Genomic DNA, 17803 nt, shown 5'->3' on the forward strand with positions numbered 1-17803 from the left:
CCCTCTCTGGGTTGTCTGGAGAAGTACCTCTGGGAACGAAGGGAGTTTTGTGGCCATTGTCTATTCATCTCCCTGACCATGCGTGGAAGGGCCTTCTTTTTATCTTTAGTTTCCGCTAAGAGTTGATCAAGGTCCTTGATGAATAACATGCCTCCTTGGAAGGAGTAGCCAGCAACAGATGGTATCCTGAGGGCTGATTATCAAAAGGAGGAGAATTGCCAGTAGCCCTGGCTTCCCTCCCTTGAGGATACACATTAGGCTTTGTTTGTGCCTGAGGAGAATTGCCAAGTAACCTTGGCTTTCCTCATATGAGAATCACTGGGCCATTGGTCTTGTAAGGGAGAAGAATGGCCAGTAGCCCTGGCCCCCCTGCCTTGTTGAAATCTCTCAATTTGACTGGCAATAGACTGATTGAGAAATTCTACAAAGAGAGAGAACTCCAGTCAAAGTGATTGTGAGCGTTTGAGGAGTCCCCAGCCTCATGTTTTCCCTCTCCCCCGCACTCCGAGAATGCTCTTGCCTGTCTCCAGGATCCATGTTGTAAGGAGGTTCCTCATTGCCTCAGCTGGCACTGCCTGCATCAAACAATTGTCACCGGGGGGGGGGGGGGGCTTTTCTTTTTACCTCGTGGTATGGCCAAGATCATGAAGATTTCTCTCACTGGAGAGAATTGCCTAGAGACCATTTTGTCTCCTGTTTAGGCGGCAAGAAATGAAGCCTTGTTTAATCTCCCCTAGGGTAAGAAACAACCTACTCTGCATGTTAGGAAGACAGGGGAGACAAAGGGGTTCAGACAAGGGGTAAGACAAGCAGAAAAAGGTAGAAGGATAGGCAAAACTGCTGGAGGAGTGAAAGAATCCATGCACTCCCTGTAGAGGCAGGAAAATACTGGCAAAATGGTGTCCAGAGCATCTACAGGAAGTGATTAATTATTTTTCCTGCCTCCCTAAGCATAGATGAGAAACACCTAGCAAGATGTCCTCCACCTTCAGGACAGCAGAAGACTGACATTTCCAGCCAAGAGCACTCATACCTTAAACTTGTTCTAAAATTATCGTGACAGTCACAGAATTCCCTTTGACAAGTTTTTCAGGGGATGAAGCCAACATAAAAATTGTGCTTCCTATGGCAATTGCAGTGCAAAAAGCTCTAAAACAAACCAATGTGAAGTTTGTTTGTCACAGTGATGAATGAAACCCATACTACTTCAGAAGTTTCACATTTTCTATCTATAACTCCACCTATCACCCATGCAGGATTCAACCTTATAAATAAACTTTTTTTTATTTTACAAAATATTATAGAATAACTATACATATTCATTTCCACTGTGCTGGAATTCATTACTCAGATAATTCATCATTCAGATAATTCATTACTAAAATAACAAGTACTGCAGACTACTACTATGATCACCAAGAGCGGTACTCCTTGCACTTACTAATCATGGTGGTTCCACCTGCCAGAGCTGCTTTTGTCCCTTGGAAAAAGTCATCCACTGCTGTCACCCCCTTGTATGGCATCTGCAAGTGAGTGTGGACATCTATTCCTCCAGGTATAACCATCCGGCCACTGGCTTCTATAATCTTCACTCCTCCTGGAACTATTAAGTTATCTCCAATTTGCCTGATTAAACAATAATAGAAAAGAGTCAGCCAAACACTTTTACAATGGTGACTCTGTTATTTAGAACATGTAACTGTCCTGAGTCACGTTAAAAACTGAATGAACAAACAAACAAACAAACAATCAGCCGTATCAGTGAACACACTGGTTTAAGCCATTTTCTTTAAAGCAAATTGATAACAGTGGGTATACACATAAGCAAACCTAGAATCTTTTCCTAGTCTAAAAATGAATTAATTTACCTGTAATAGACAATTGTGAATAAATGAAAAATGGTGAGATCCTTTTTCTGTACTGATTTCATATATAAATGATTATAGCACTTACATGTATATTTTCCTTTAAATTTAATCCGTTTCTATACCAAAGTCTTCATTTTAAAAAATAATTGGCTGTTATCATGAAAGGCTGGGAGGTAACAAAAATGTTTTCAAAAATCTTTAGCCACACATCTGTACCCATACATTGACACATTTTCCAGTTCTAAGAACTTTGTGCCAGTTTTTCACACAACAGCAAATGACTATAACACTCCCCACCATATTGGCATTCATTCCCCTTCAAACTTAATTTTGTAAAATCATTCCAGACAAAGAATCACAGAACTGTAAACAAAGCATAGTTATATTCTAAGGTTTAGCATTATTTCTTAGAAAGAATAACTTCAAACAATGATATAACTGTTTACAAAGAATCTGCAATGTATTTGATGAGTGAGTGCACGATTAATTTTTTTAAAAAATGAGACATTAACTAAAGAGATACAGCTCAGAGAAAATAACCTGATAGAATACCCAAAAGATGTTAAGATTATACAACAGCTTAAAATTTTAAAAGCACAACTAGACTTAATAGCATTTGAAGAGGTTAGTAGACAGCTACTTCAAATAAAACAATATAATTTCAAACAGGGGAATAAAATGTCCAAATGGTTAGCATGGGAACGGAAAGCAAGAAATCAAGAGAAGTGGATCACAAAAATTAGTAGTAAAGGCAAAATTATCTACAATAACAAGAAAATTAAAGAGGAATTTGTTAATTTTTATCAAGAATTATATAGAGAAGATTCAGAACAGGATCAAAACAGATTAGAATATTTAGATAATTTTTTTAAAATGAGATAGATGATCAAGTAATGCTAAATGAAGAGATTACAAAAGCAGAAATTTTGGAAGCCATGTAGAAACTGAGGTTTTGCTGAAGTGCGAAATATAAGGCATCCCGCGAAGGGTCCATTGAATACTTACTGTGAAGGGTCTTTCTACTGTAGGTAAGGGGGACATCTTAGATGGGTGTCTTCTCCACCAATAGCAAGGAGGCAGGAAGTGATGAATTAATTTTGCCGTGTCACTTCCGGTTAGTCATCTCGAGGCTCTTTCTCTTCAGTACCCCTGTGACCTAGCAGTCTGCGTAACCGTTGTAGAAGTGACCGGCTAAACTTTAAGAACGATAGTTAACATAACATATCTATAACTGTCTGAGGCTCCGAGTAAACCTAACCAAACGTTCAACAAATAACCAGTTCATCGGGGACCATTCAGGACCAGGGGGGGTCAAGATGTCCCCCTTACCTACAGTAGAAAGACCCTTCACAGTAAGTATTCAATGGACCCTTCTACTGTAGGTGGGGGACATCTTAGATGGGACCTCCCCAAGCAGTGTCCCAAAGTAGGGCGGGTCCTATGAGTCCCCGATGATATATTCTAGCACTCTGCGACCGAAGGCCATTTCTGCTGAGTGCAAGGAATTGATCTTATAGTGACGGACAAAGGACGAAATGGAGGCCCAGGTGGCCGCGCTGCGTATCGAATGTGCCATGATGCCTGGTGGGATCGGAAGGGCGGCGGCTTTGTAAGCTTCGATGATTGTAGCCTTTAAGGTGGTACTTATAGCCGCTGTTGACATAGCTGCTCCCACGTTAGGTGGGCTAACGTTGACAAAGAGAGCTTCCGTCTTGCGCACGCCCTCTGTCCGAATTATGAAGGCCTTAAGGGCCCTGCGTACGTCCAAGGTGTGCCATTCTTTCTCTTTTGGATGAGATGGGTCAGGCATGAAACTTGGCACCACTATCTCCTGCTGTAGATGGAATTTTGAACAGACTTTAGGTACAAAGGTAGGGTCCAGGCGGAGGATCACTCTGTCTTTGTGAAAGATGCATGATTTCGCGTTGACCGACAGCGCTCTTAATTCTGAGACCCTGCGTGCCGAGGTAATCGCAAGGAGGAACAAGGTCTTCATTCTTACCCAACGTAACGGAATAGTCTGTATGGGTTCAAACGGATGTTTCGTCAATGCTGTCAGTACCGCGTGTAGTCTCCAGGACGGAAACCGGTGGACGACCGGCAGTTGTGAGAGTTTAACTCCCCTCAGGAAGTTGGCCACATCCGGGTGGCTGGCGATCGTTGTTCCTCTGATGGAATGACAGACCGTTGATAGAGCAGATATCTGCCTTTTAAGGGTCGCGCATCGGAGTCCCTTGTCAAAACCCTGTTGAAGGAAGTCCAGGATGTTGCTTATGGAGGGGTTCTCTGGATCCAGGTCTCGGACCTGACACCATTTGGCAAAGGTTCTCCAAGATGCGTTATAGATGTTGACTGTTGAGCATTTACGTGCTGCTAGGATGGTATTTGTGACCTTGGCTGAATAGCCCCTTTGTCTCAGTTTTCTCCGCTCACACGCCACGCGGTCAGCCTGAGCCACCCTGGGTTGGGATGGTAGAGGGGACCCTGCGTCAGAAGATCTGGAGTTACCGGTAAGGTCATCGGTTGGGCTATTGACATTTCTATGATTGTTGAGTACCAGGGTCTTCTGGGCCATCTTGGGGCGACCAAGATGACTTGGGCTTTTTCTGACCTGATCTTTCGTAGAAGGCGTGAGATGAGCGGGAATGGAGGAAAGGCGTATAGTAGTGTTCGAGGCCATGGTGCTGTGATGGCGTCCACTTGTATTGCTTGTCGATGGTAGTATCTGGACATGAAGTTCAGGATTTGGGTGTTGTTGTGCGTGGCGAACAGGTCCACTTCGGGCTGTCCGAAGTGTTGGCAGATCTGCCGAAATATTTGTGGGTTGAGTCTCCACTCGCCCTCCTGAACCTGTTGTCTGCTCAACCAGTCCGCCTTTTCGTTTTTTATCCCACGAATGTACTGGGCCTCTATGGACAGTAGGTGTTGTTCTGACCAGTTTAGCACTCTTAGGGCTTCCCTGTGGAGTCTTGGGGATCTCGATCCGCCCTGATTGTTTATGTACATCTTGGTAGAGACATTGTCCGTTCTCACTATTAGATGTGTTGCTTGGATTTCCTCCTGGAAATGTTGCAGGGCCAGGAAGACCGCTCTCGTCTCCAACAGGTTGATCGGAAGCGACGTCTCTTGCGCCGTCCAGGTGCCCTGTATGAATTTTCGACCGAGGGTGGCGCCCCACCCTGACAGGCTGGAATCGGTGAATATTTGTGGTCTTTTTCCGTGCATGTAGCATCTTCCCTGTTTGAGGTTGTTTGGACAGGTCCACCATTTTAGGCTTTCTCGGACCTGTGATGTAAGGAAGAGTTTTCTGTCCTTCTTCTGTATGATGTCCAGCTGGAAGTGTCTTAAGAACAGCTGCAGCGGCCTGGCATGGAGGCGCGCCCATTGGTTTAGGTCTATAACTGATATAAATAGGCCTAGTAGACTTGCCAGTTGGAGTAGGGTTGGGCGAGGTGTTGCTAAGATTTTGGCCGTTGCCTTCTGTATTTTGCAACTCTTTTCCGGTGGGATGAACAGTGTGTTCTGGTTCGTATCTATGATGGCCCCTAGGTGTTCTAATTTTTGAGTCGGTATGAGGGAGCTCTTTTGGAGGTTTATGAGGAAACCGTATTCCTGTAATGTCTGTTGCACTTGGGCAATGTCTTGCAGTCCTTTGACTCTGCTCTGTGATCTTACTAGGAGATCGTCTAAGTAGGGGTGTATGTGAATGCCCCGCTCCCTGAGCTGTATGACGGGGCCCAGTAACGTCTTGGAGAACGTTCTGGGGGCTGTGGCCAGCCCGAATGGGAGGGCGTGGAATTGAAAGTGATGTTCCCCTACTGTGAACCTCAGGAATTTTTTGTGTGCCATGTTTATGGGAATGTGAAGATAGGCTTCCTGAAGATCTAATGATGTGAGGAATTCCTTGTGTCTCAGGGCTACTGTGATTGATCTGAGGGATTCCATTTTGAATTTGGGTAACCGAATGAATTTGTTGACATATCTGAGATTTAGCACTGCTCTGCAGTCCCCGTTTCGTTTGGGGACTGTAAAGAAGTGCGAATATGTCCCTGAGAATTTTTCCCGTGGAGGAACTGGTTCTACCGCCTGAATATTCAGCAGGTGTGTTACCGCCTGAATAGCCCTTTGAGCTTTGTGGGGTTTTGAGGAGAGTGGGGAGGGAACGAATGTGGGGTTGGGGAAGGCCAGGAATTCTATTACGTAGCCCGAGTTGATGATCTCTTTAGTCCATTGATCTATATGTGTGCCCTGCCAGGCTGCCTGGAATTTGGCCAGGCGGCCCCCCACCGGGTGCTCCTGATAGTCATTGTTTGGCTTTATCATTTTTGAAGTTCTTTCCCTGTCTCTGAAAGGGACGAAAGGAACTCTTGTTGCGAAAAGAGTTTTGGTTCTGCCATGAATTGCGAGTGTTGTCTCTGTTAAACCTGGGCAGCGTCTTTTGTGTCCTAAAGGTGTTCCGGGAGCCCCCCTGGGTTCCTGAAGGTCTGTCCTGTCTGACTGATTTTGGCATGGCTTTCTTTTGGTCCTTGGTTTGGACCAGCACCTGTTCTAATTCTTTACCGAACACCTGTTCTCCGTAGTAGGAGTAGGCTGCCACTGCATTTTTAGATTGAATGTCTGCCTGCCAAGGACGTAGCCAGGTGTTGCGTCTGGCCACCATGTTAGATGACATGGTTCTGGCCACCATTGCAATGGCATCCAGGGTGGCGTCTGCAATAAATGCATTGGCTAAGAGTACGCGTTCTATGCCCTCTCTAATAGCTGTGTTTTCTCCCGAGATCATGTCTAAGATCCTCTTAGTCCACTCCATGGAAGCTCTGGCCACCGTGGATGCTGGAGTGAGAGCTTTTATAGCTGCTGCTAGCCAGTCATGGGACCTACGTAGGGCTGCCTCGGACCGTCTATCTAGTGGGTCCTTAATATTACTATCACCCTCTTTTGCCACTAATGCCCCTGAATGTAAGACGGCGACTGGGGCCTCCACAGTGGGGACTTTCAGCATGGTATGGAACTGCTGCGGCAGCAGGTAAACTTTTTTATATGCTGGTGGTAACCCTTTTCGACTGGTAGGATTAAGCCATTCTTTCTGAATGCGTTTGACAAAATACTCAGGCACCGGGAAGAATTTTTGTGCTTCCAGGTCTTGTGGGAAGTAGACAGTCTTCCCCTTAGGAAACCCTTTCATGGGTTTTGTAGGGTTAGTGGTTTTATCTGGGGCAGGCGGTTCCTCTGCGTCTGCCTGGTCCTGGAGGTCCAAAGCAGAGATGGTTTTATTGATTAAAAGTTGAATATCTTCTGGTTTAAAGAATTGAGGGGAAGGGTCGCTTTTTTCAATGGTAGGTTCCTCATTATCCGAGAACCTAGCTGCTTCCTCCTCTTCCTCTGCTTCTACCTCCTCGTCTTCCTCCTCTTGGAGGGCTAGGGGGTCCCTATATTGGGTTAAGGCAGCCTCTCCCGCAGAGCTGGTGATGGGTCTGAGGGTGTTTTCGTTAGATCTAATGGCTGCTGCGCGCTGTTTCCTGGCATCTAGCACCATTTCAATTTGTTCTCTAGGAGTTGTGCGTAGGCAGCAGGGGGCACTCGTTGCCACATCATCAGGTCCTCGCTATCAGCGGCCTGAGAATGCGTGGGAACTTCCCTCGTGACTGGGTTGTTCTCCTCCCCATTGCCTGCCCGGGGCCCCGGTACCGGCACATGGCCGTCTGCGGCTGAGGGGATCGTCGATTGTTGGACCCAGCACTCCGCAGCCCTGACGGGGTTGGAGGAACTGGTCTGGGAGCCGCCCGATACGGCCGCGCCCTTGTGAGGCATCGAGCTCCCCAGCAGCGTTTTCTTTTTAGCCTTCTTGGGGGCTGGAGGGCCCTCCGGGCGTCCCGCTGCTGATTCTCCCTCCCGCGCGCCGGTTGCGGTCACGCTGAGAGGAGCGGTGGGGGCCTGTTTGCGAGCCCCTTTGGCCGCGCGCGTTCCTTCGGCTGCCGATCTGGCGTAGTCCTCCCCGTTGGGATCCGAACGCGGCGGAGTAAACGAGCCCGAAGCCATCGCTGTTAGTCGGCTCTTTTGAAGATGCGGGAATTGCGTCTCGTTGCCCGATAAGTTTTTAGTTGGGTTGAGAGCCTCTTCCCTACTGCTGTGATGCTTAGAGTCATTTGTTTTCTCCAACAAGCACGCTACACACCCCAAGCACACACACACACGTTAGGAACTCAGGAGCCTCTGCTATACTACCTCTCCCTGCAAGGCAGGAAAAAATACTGAAGAGAAAGAGCCTCGAGATGACTAACCGGAAGTGACACGGCAAAATTAATTCATCACTTCCTGCCTCCTTGCTATTGGTGGAGAAGACACCCATCTAAGATGTCCCCCACCTACAGTAGAAAGTAAGACGTAGCAAAGTTTTTGTTTGGAAGCATGCCCGACGAACAGAACACAGAAAAATAAGACATCCCCTGAAAATAAGACATAGCGCACCTTTGGGAGCAAAAATTAATATAAGACACTGTCTTATTTTCAGGGAAACACGGTATTACAATTTTTTAATAAAACATTTAAACATGAAATTGTAGATTACTTATTTAACTTATTTAAAGAGGCTGAATAATAAATACCCAGTTTGATCAGAATGTGGAATGTCAGTCTAATGATAATTAATAATAAGGATTAGCTGACAGAGCCAGTAGTGCTCTGTCGGGCCTTCCTGATTTTACTTGATATCCAGGCAAACTTGGCAACAGAATACGTTAGATTTTTATTGGTATCTGATAACAGTATTTTAACCTTTTCTTTCATATTGTTAGTAAAAATAGTAAGGGTAAGAGTAGACATCCTTGTCTCATGCCCTTTTTGATCTGGCAACTGTGTGATAATTCCCCATTAGCAATCATTCTTGCCCATAAATTTGTTTTATCCAGATACAAAATTTATTGCCAAATCCTCTCCTTTGTAGTATCTCTATAATGAGTATTGGTTTGCTGACTGTGGCGGGCGGGGGGGGGGGGGACAGTTGATGCTCACAGCTGTTAGGGACACTGATTATGTCAGTTAGTTCAATTGTTTGCATTGTTAGGTAGTAATGTTGCTATATTGGCTTCATTCGCTGACCATTTGCCTTGTGCCCTGTGTAATGATGCTCCCCACCCCAGCAGGTTAGAGTCCTTGAAAAGATGGCCCCGATTTTGGAGTAGATAAGAATGTTTTAGTGGGGTATAAATTGTCATGTCCCTGGGTGGGGAACCAATCAGTAAGTGTTTGGGTGGAACTTGCCTATGAAGTAATCGTTTCACATTAAAGTATCAGGATAAAATGATGCCATGTGTCAGTGACAGAGCCACACTCTGCCTTTGCAATTTGATTCTACTGCTAAAATTTGAGAGCTGGGAGAAATGGCTGTTTCTGCTTGATTTCTTTCACAAAATAATCTGGAAAAGAAAACAGTTGATCCAACCCTTTCTCCTCTACTGAATATTTTTGACCCCTTTCAGAGTTTTTTTGGATCTCATGTTGAGAGTTCTTGTCTGGTGGATCTCTCATTAATTTGGTAATTATACCAGAAAGGTCTTTCTAAGGAACACACAACACCTAGGAAGATCTTGTGTTGGCTCTGTTCCTTGGGCAGTTTATTCCATCTGAAAAATGCTCCACATCCTCTAAGTCAAGAAGCAAGTTCCCTACTTCTAATCAAGGACTGCATGTGTGATCCATACATGGCTGAAGGAACCTTTCTAGCTTCCTTGGTCTGCCACGATGACTTTGCTGCCCCACAATGGCCATGCAAGAATTGTTCCCTTGTTGCTATTTGCATAATCTTTAAAGGGGCAAAATCAACTGCATGGGCTTCTTGAAAGAGGTGGGGGGGGGGGGGCTCTGTCAGACATGTATTCTTTGGAGTGTGAAGTCTGTTCTACTGGGACCCTAGAACAGAGCTCAACAAACCCCAGGTGCAAGGTTGCCATGGCACCTTAAAATGTCATTATGCTGCCTAGTATTTTTAGCAATGAATTTATTTTAGTGTCTTTTAACAATTTTCAGTTGAAATATTAAGGGCTGGAGCCAACCAGCTTTTCTACACGTGAAAAAGAGAGGAAGGGTTTTCCTGTGGTCAACAAAAAGGCTACATTTGGCATGATGTGACTTGTATAGACAAAAATCACCTGGAAGGGGGCTGTAATAAGAGAAATTGGCCAAGATTTGAGTTCCACAAAGACTGAATTCAATCTGAGGATCATTTACCATATTGCATCAGAATATTTTGTTCTATACAATTACATAAGTTTTGTCATTAGATTTATCCTTCTTAGTGGTAAGTGATAAGCTTTTTGTAACCAGTTGCTTTCTCAACTGGCTCCAATATTCACTTAAATTGAGTTTTTTGAGGCAATAATGGAATTATGAGAAACTGGTGAGAGGTCAGGCTAGGGATAGAAGACTGTTTTTTGCTATGGCAATGTCAATCAAGATTACCCCATGAGTTTATATAACACCTTTGCCACAGCTTTAATAACATTACAAAAACTGTGAAGATGTTAAAATTAGGTTAGGTGGTAGCAAAAATGTGGTCATTCAACATGAAACTCTGACGGCTGATAAATGAGCCTGGCTCCTGTACTTTAGGAATACCAAGTTAATTGTTGGGATACTATGCCTGTGAAGAAGAGGTGGCTGTGAAAATTGGCTGTTGGCACATCATGGGTGAGTTCCCCACTCAGAACCAAGCAGGTTAAGATCCCATTCATGGACTTGTTCAGGTCTCGGCCACTGGTTCCTTGGGAATGCAGGACTCTTCGGCTTCTGGGCCATGACAAAAATTTCCAAAAGCTCCCCCACTGAGGAGTCAAAGACTTTTTCTAAGGGTTCTTTAGGGTACACTTCATAGCCTCAGCTTACCTGCAAATACAGCTTGTAAAATATTTTTGTTTTGTTTTAAATGCAACAGCATGAGAAAAAGGAAGGAATATAGTAGAAAGAAGGCAGAATGTTGAAGCAAAGGTGGAGAAGAATGTCCATATATTTCCTTTATAAATAATATCACACAGACCAGGAACACCTGTTATGTCAATTTGCAGCATTCACCACATTATTGCTCACATCAGACAGTCTTTCCCATCAAAACTATCTCCTGATAGGCACCATATTCCGGAGACATAAGTAGAACTGATTTAATTATTTTGTGACATTTGTTTATTTGTAACATCTGAATATTCTGAAAGTGTCACTACTTTCCAAATATTTTTAATGGCAACAAACCAGAAGTTAGTAAATTCTCTTTTTCCTTAGGCAACAAAAACTTGGAAAAGTTCCTCCCCTTAAATATTAATTTCCCTACACCTGCTTTTCAAAATATTTCCTGAATCGAGAATTTTTTTTCTGTACGAACAAAGTACACTCTTCCAAAACATTAAAAATTCTGGCTATGAACTCCCTTACAACACAAACCTCACTGCATTGGGATTTAGTCCTAATTGCATCTATTTACACACTAGAAAATTTCCTCCTGAAACCGCTGCAGCTATTTTAACCACTACAGTTATTACTAGGACTCTATAAACACAACCAGAAGCCAGATAAAAAGCAGAGTCATAACTTTTGCCTAAAATCTCTTCTTCTTAAAGCAAATCTTTACCATCCTTAGCTTCTTAAAGCAAACTTTTACCATCCTTAGTATTTATAAAAGTAGTAATTTTTATGATACAAGCCAGAAAACAGACATAATTTTTCTCCTCCTCTTTTCTATATGGAGATGGAACATTCACTACTATGAAAAACCAGTTTAAATGCACGACATGGGTGTGATGCATGCTGCAAATCCAGTTACTGTACACTTTGTGAGATGGATAAGTCAGCCTGCACACAGGCCCTCTTCTGGTAAAGAACACTACTTACTGTCTCTTTGGAGGAATATTTCCTGACTACTACTAAAGAAATAGACTGCAAGCGGAAAATTGTATACTTACTTTATAAGGCCATCCTCCATATAAATGTCGGCATAGAATGACTGATCATCATTAACTATCCTCCCTCCTTTAATAAGGAGTCGGTCACTCTGTAAAAGACAAACAAAATCATGCATGACAAAAGTTGTGCAGATGTTTATGCATTCAAGGCCCTCTCTACAATGGAAGTGGAAGAATTAACATAATCCAAATTATTCAGGCAAATTAAAATAAGCTCACAATCTTCTTCAAGAAGCTCTGAACAATTTTGCATGAAAGGGAAGTGAACTTGATGTTGTGATGCTCAGCTCAGGTTTAATTGGAGATGATTAATGACTTATACAAGAAGATAACAAAACTTGTTGCCCTTGGTCACTTCCCTCAGGCCTCTGCTACTTATCACTCCACAGGCCAGTTCGGGTGCCTGATGTCCCTGAAGCCAGAAGACCTCACCCATGAAATCTGTGCATACCCCATACCTAAAACCAGCCATATATATCCATTCATACTTTTTCTGTTTTCTCTTGCTTAGCTGCAATATTTCCCAAGCCTGCTTTACTATGATCTTTTTGGGAAAGTCAGGCAGCTGGCACCCAGGTCAGGGAACGGCACCTTTCCTGTCTCGCACTGACCTAGCTAGTGACCTGCAATGATCACCTCCACATTGGATTACTGTAACTCGCTCTACGATGGGCTGCCCTTGGGCCTGATCCGGAAGCTCTAGCTCGTACTAAATGCAGCTGTGTGGGTCCTTTTAGTGACAGCATGGGAGCCCCACATTTGACAAGTTCTCTATCAGCTGAACTGGCTCCCAGTAAAGCACTGGATTTGGTTCAAAATTCTAGTACTAACATTTAAAGCCCTTACACGTCTGGGACCATCATATCTGTGGGACTGCTCTCCCAGTATGTCCCACTAATAACAACTTGCTGATGACCCCTGGCCTGAAAAGTGTCTGACTGTCCTTGACTAGAAGCAGGGCCTTTTCAGTCCTGGCCCCAGCCTGGTGGAATGCCCTGTCAAATGAGACCAAGGCCCTGCAGGATCTATCCCAATTCCACATGGCCTGAAAGACAGAATTGTCCACCAGGCTCATAATTGAGGGCAGCAATGGTTTGAGTCATCTTGCTGGCCTCCCTCATGTTCCCTGTCCTATTCCCCTTAGTTTTCCTCTTTTCCTTAGTTTTCCTCTTTCCACAATGTCATGATTAATTTTATTATAGGGCATTTTTATTGATGGATTTTATGTTTGGATTGATACGATATTGTATGTGTTGGCAGCTGCTCTGAGTCTACTTCTTCAGGAAAAGTGGGGTACAAGTTTTAATAATAACAATAACAGCAGTCAAAGTTGTTGTGCAGACAGGAAGGTGTGCATTTTTGCTCAAGCATCAACATCATTTTCCTTCCTACAGTCCCATGCCCATACAAGAGCCCCACATACACTCTGGGGCTTTCGTGCACTCCTCTTGAAAAAAAACTGGAATTGCTAGATGGCTGAAATGTTATACTACACTTTTACCTTAATTAAAAAAACTTCAGGGAATTTTACATCTCTTGTCCTCAGAGCCAGAAACCATGTGCATAGTTTGCTTCCTACACCAAAAACTGTATTGTATACAAATATACTTGTTTTTAAAGCCGCAGTAAACAGTGAGGAATATAACTATGCCCCCAAATGTACAGATCTGCACAGCAAGCCTTTTTACTTCTGAATGAAGTCTAGGATTTTCAGAATCACTAGTGGAATTTCTTTTAGTATGCAATATGCGACATGAAACAGAACATGGTCTCCATCCAAAGCACTTACAAAACTGAATCTAGAGGGCTTAGACTGGGATAACTCTGCATTCTCTGTTAAAGTAGTACCTGTAGCATCAGAATCATGTACATATTCAGACTGAGTTCACTGAAGGGGGGTGAGGGGTCAACATTCTCAAGTTTCTTTCTGAAAGGTGCTGCTGTATATAATACATCAGTGTAAATCAGAAGCCAAAGCTCAATTTAGAACCCAAGGACATTCTAATTCTGCTCCTTCCCTTCCGTCTGTCCTTTTCTCAAAAATGCAAGTCCATTTATAAAACAGTGATTCCTTTGTTGTCTTGAAAGAACTCTGTACTCCTGCTTTTTTCTTTAATTGAAGGAAGATACAAAGTCAAAAATCAAGAAAGGCTTTAAGGTGTTGTCACAGTTCTGTGCAAGTCAGGGATCCCTCTTCGCTTTAATGTCATGGAACACACTGAATGTGCCCCAACGCTAGAATAAATGTGGGCAGCCCCACCTCGGAAGCATCCAGTAGCTAGAGCCAATGTGTTTGTGTTGAAGAATAGTCTGTTTAGATTTACTGTATGAATAAAATTACATGGAAGTTAAACTTTTCAGCTATTCATTTCTTCTAAGGTAATTCCCACTCCCTTTTGGATGCACATCTTTATGTAGTGAGGGGCTCTGTAGCACAGCTGGGAGAAATGCCATAAGGGGTCTAGTCTCTGTCAAGAGTCAAAAATCCTAGCAGAGTCATTCAAGAAGGAATTGTCACTGTTGTCACTAAATAAGATGTGTCTACCCCCTTCAGAGATCAACATCCACATAAGCAGAGGAGAACAGACAGTTTCAGTGGGGATGGGAGCAGAGGAATCCTTGAAGGCTTGATACTGTGAATCAGAAGTAGTGGAAGGTGACACTGGCAGAGGATCTTTCATAGACAACAGCAATGCCACTACAATTAACCCTAGTTAGTGCTGCACGGAAGAAGAGAATGGTAAGCCACTTTTTACTAACGCTTTCCTTGAAAACCCTATGATAAAACAATCAAAAATAAAAAGATACAGTGCTGGCAAATGGTATCCACAGGTCAGATGGCAATCAATTAGCTACAGGGGAAGAATGAAGGACAAGCATGAGCAGTGCTATTCTTAATTACGGGAGTGGATTAAAGCCGAAAGGAATTCAGTGGTTAACATGAATGGATGCAAAAGGAAAGTCCAAAGCTGTTCAATGCATATAATAGGAACAAGGAACATGAAAAGCATGCATCAAGTGAGTTTGAAATTGTAAAACAAGAAATGGAACATTTAAACATTCAATCTTGGGAGTGAATGAACTAAAGTGGACTGGATTAGGACATTTTCAACCAGAAAATTACAAAGTTTTTTCCTTGGGGAATGACAAAAACAGAATAGTGAGGCAAGATGTAGCCCAGACTGTCAGGAGTGATAATGTAAGCCTGACCAAATAACATCAATCAGACTTCAAGGAAAGACTCTCAACGTAACTTTCATAAACTACAGATACTGATAAGGAAAAAATTGAAAGCTTTTATACAAACGTCCTGGAAGAAACTGACCACACACCTAAACAAGATGTGCTAATAATCATAGAATGCAAAAGTAGGAAACAAAGCTGAATCAAATATTGCTTGCAGATTTGGGCTAGGAGCATAAAATAAAGCAGAAGAGAAACTCATATTGTTCATCGCAAACACATGTTTCAGGCAACCACATAGATTACTGTATCTGTGGATGTCACCAGACAGCCAGTATAGAAAACAAACAGATTACATATTGGAAGTGGAGGCCTCCCCCTCCCTCCCCTTCCTTGCCACCCCTCCCCCTCCCAGTGGATGGAGCAGCAGTGGCATATGGTCTCTGCTAAAACAAGTGGAGACACTCTATGGTCTCTGCTAAAACAAGATCAGGAGATGACTCTGGTACAGACCATAAATTGTTAATATTGAAAATTAGAATAAAGCTGAAGAAAAACATCAGAACATTTGAAGTGCCAAAATACAATCTAAGCAACAATACTGAAGAGTTTAAAGACCATGTAAAAAACTGATCTGCATTACTAAATTCAAGTGAATGTAAACCAGAAGAACTATGGGTTGAAACTAGGGATATTATCAAAGTGGTCACCCAAAGACCATTCCTGTAGCCAAAAGAAATGAAAAGTCTTGATGCATGACTGAGGAAATTCTTAAAAGTGCTAAACACAGATGAGAGGCAAAAGTAAAAGGTGACAGAAATCAAACAGAAAGTCCAAATACAGGGTTCCAGCAACTCAAACGCAGATACAAAAAGAACTACTGTAATAACCAGTGTAAAGAAACAGAAGAAAAGGACAAAAAAGAAAGAACCTATAGTATTAGAAAGTGAGGTGAATGCTACACTGAGAGCAATAGAGAGAAACAAGCCTCCAGGAGCAGATGGATAGAGCGATTCCAAGCCACAGAAATGGAGTCCATAAAAATCTTGACAAGAATATGCCTATCAACATGGAAAACAAAACAATGACTCACAGACTGGAAGAAGTTAATTTACATTCCAATTCCCAAAAAAGAAGACCTCAAAGACTGCAGAAACTATTGGACCATTGCATTAATTTCTCACGAAAGTAAAGTGATGCTCAAAATCTTAAAACAAAGACTGTTACATATACGGAATGAGAAATATCTCATGTTCAAGCAGGATTTAAAAAAGAAAAGGAAAAGACAGTGGTGTAACGCCAATGGGGCCAGGTGGGGCGCAATACCCTGGGCAGAGCAGAGGAGGGGGCATGGCGTTCTGGGGCAGGATGGATCCGCAGCCTGGGTGCAGGGCACACATGTGCCCTAGGCACAGTTCCCCCTTGCTCTGCCTCTGGGAAAAGGTACTAGAGATCATATTGCAAATTTATGTTAGTTATTGGAACGTACAAGAGAATTTCAAAAGTCAATCATCTGGTGTTTCATAGATTACAGAAGAGCTTTTGACAGTGTGAATCAAAAAAATTATGGTTTTAAAGGAAATTGATAGTTTTGATGTGTAACGTGTACTCTGGACAAGGGGCTACAGTTAGGACAGAATATGGAGAAACAGAATGGTTTCCAATTGGCAAGTTTAAGCAAGGATGTATTTTAACTCCCTGTCTCTTCAATCTGTATGCAGAACATAAAGAATTAGATTTAGGTGAAAGTGGAGTGAAAATTGAGAGGAGGAACATTAACAATTTGAGATCTGGCCCTGATACTAGATTGCTGAAGGAAAACAGCAGACTTTGAATGAAAGGACTGCAGCTGAACATCAAGAACACAAAAGTAATGACTGCTGGAAAATTATTCAACTTTAAAGTGGACAATGGAGAAATTGAAATTGTTCAAGACTTTTTATTCCTTGACTCCAGTGGTGGGCTTCCACAGATTCACACCACCTCGCCTGAACCGGTTGTTAAAATGCTGCTTGTAAACAACCAGTTGTTAAAATTATTTGAATCCCACCACTGATTGGCTCCATCATCAACCTGAAGGGAGATGGCAACCAAGAAATCAGAAGGAGATTGGGAAGGGCAGCCATGAAGAAGCTAGAAAAGATTTTTAAGGATATGAATGTGTGACTGGCAACCAAGGTCAATTCATGCTGTAGGATTCCGTATTGCTATGTATGGGTGTGAAAGCTGGACAATGAAGAGAGTAGATTCCTTTGAATTGTGGTGTCAGAGGAGAGTGCAACAGATATCATGGACCACCAAAACTCCTCCCCCCAAAACAAATAAGTGGGTTCTAGATCAAATTAAATTAGAACTGTCCCTAGAAACTAAAATGGTTAAACTGAGGCTATAGTGCTTTTGTCACATTATGAGAAGACAAGAATCACTGGAAAAGAAAATAATGCTAGGAAAAGTTGAAGGCAGTAGGGAAAGAGGAAGACCCAACACAAGATGGATTGACTGTATAAAGGAAATGAAAGCTCTCAGTTTGCAAGAATGTAGCAAGGCTGTTGTAATAAAATTATAACTGGAAAAATGTTAACTGTTTCCGCTGCAGATGGGTACAATGGCTGTTTGCTGATTACTTTCTATGCCCTAACTGTACAGTTTCATCTCAACACTGAGATCATGAATATAAAAATATTTAGAAGATATGCATTTATAATCCTCTTGCAAATGCCAGATGAACAAGAGGAAGTTCAGCACTGACTCTCAGCCATTAGTTGCCAAGTAGGAGGGGGGGGGGGGCACAAGCAATGACATCAT

At 42.9% G+C, this 17803-nt stretch overlaps 1 protein-coding gene across 2 annotated transcripts in view; it reads right to left on the reverse strand.

Annotated features, from left to right (window-relative positions):
* Nucleotides 1-17803, reverse strand: part of DPYSL3 (dihydropyrimidinase like 3) — a 77265-nt gene that overhangs the window by 24740 nt on the left and 34722 nt on the right. For both annotated transcript variants that reach the window (XM_048488088.1, XM_048488089.1), the window contains exons 2-3: nt 11816-11904; nt 1442-1626 (exon numbers count right to left, since the gene is read on the reverse strand). In XM_048488088.1, the coding sequence (XP_048344045.1) occupies nt 1442-1626; nt 11816-11904 (274 nt within the window). The remainder of the gene's footprint in view (nt 1-1441; nt 1627-11815; nt 11905-17803) is intronic.

The sequence above is a fragment of the Sphaerodactylus townsendi genome, linkage group LG03, assembly GCF_021028975.2.
Source record: "Sphaerodactylus townsendi isolate TG3544 linkage group LG03, MPM_Stown_v2.3, whole genome shotgun sequence".
In the NCBI taxonomy this organism is placed as follows: Eukaryota; Metazoa; Chordata; class Lepidosauria; order Squamata; family Sphaerodactylidae; genus Sphaerodactylus; species Sphaerodactylus townsendi.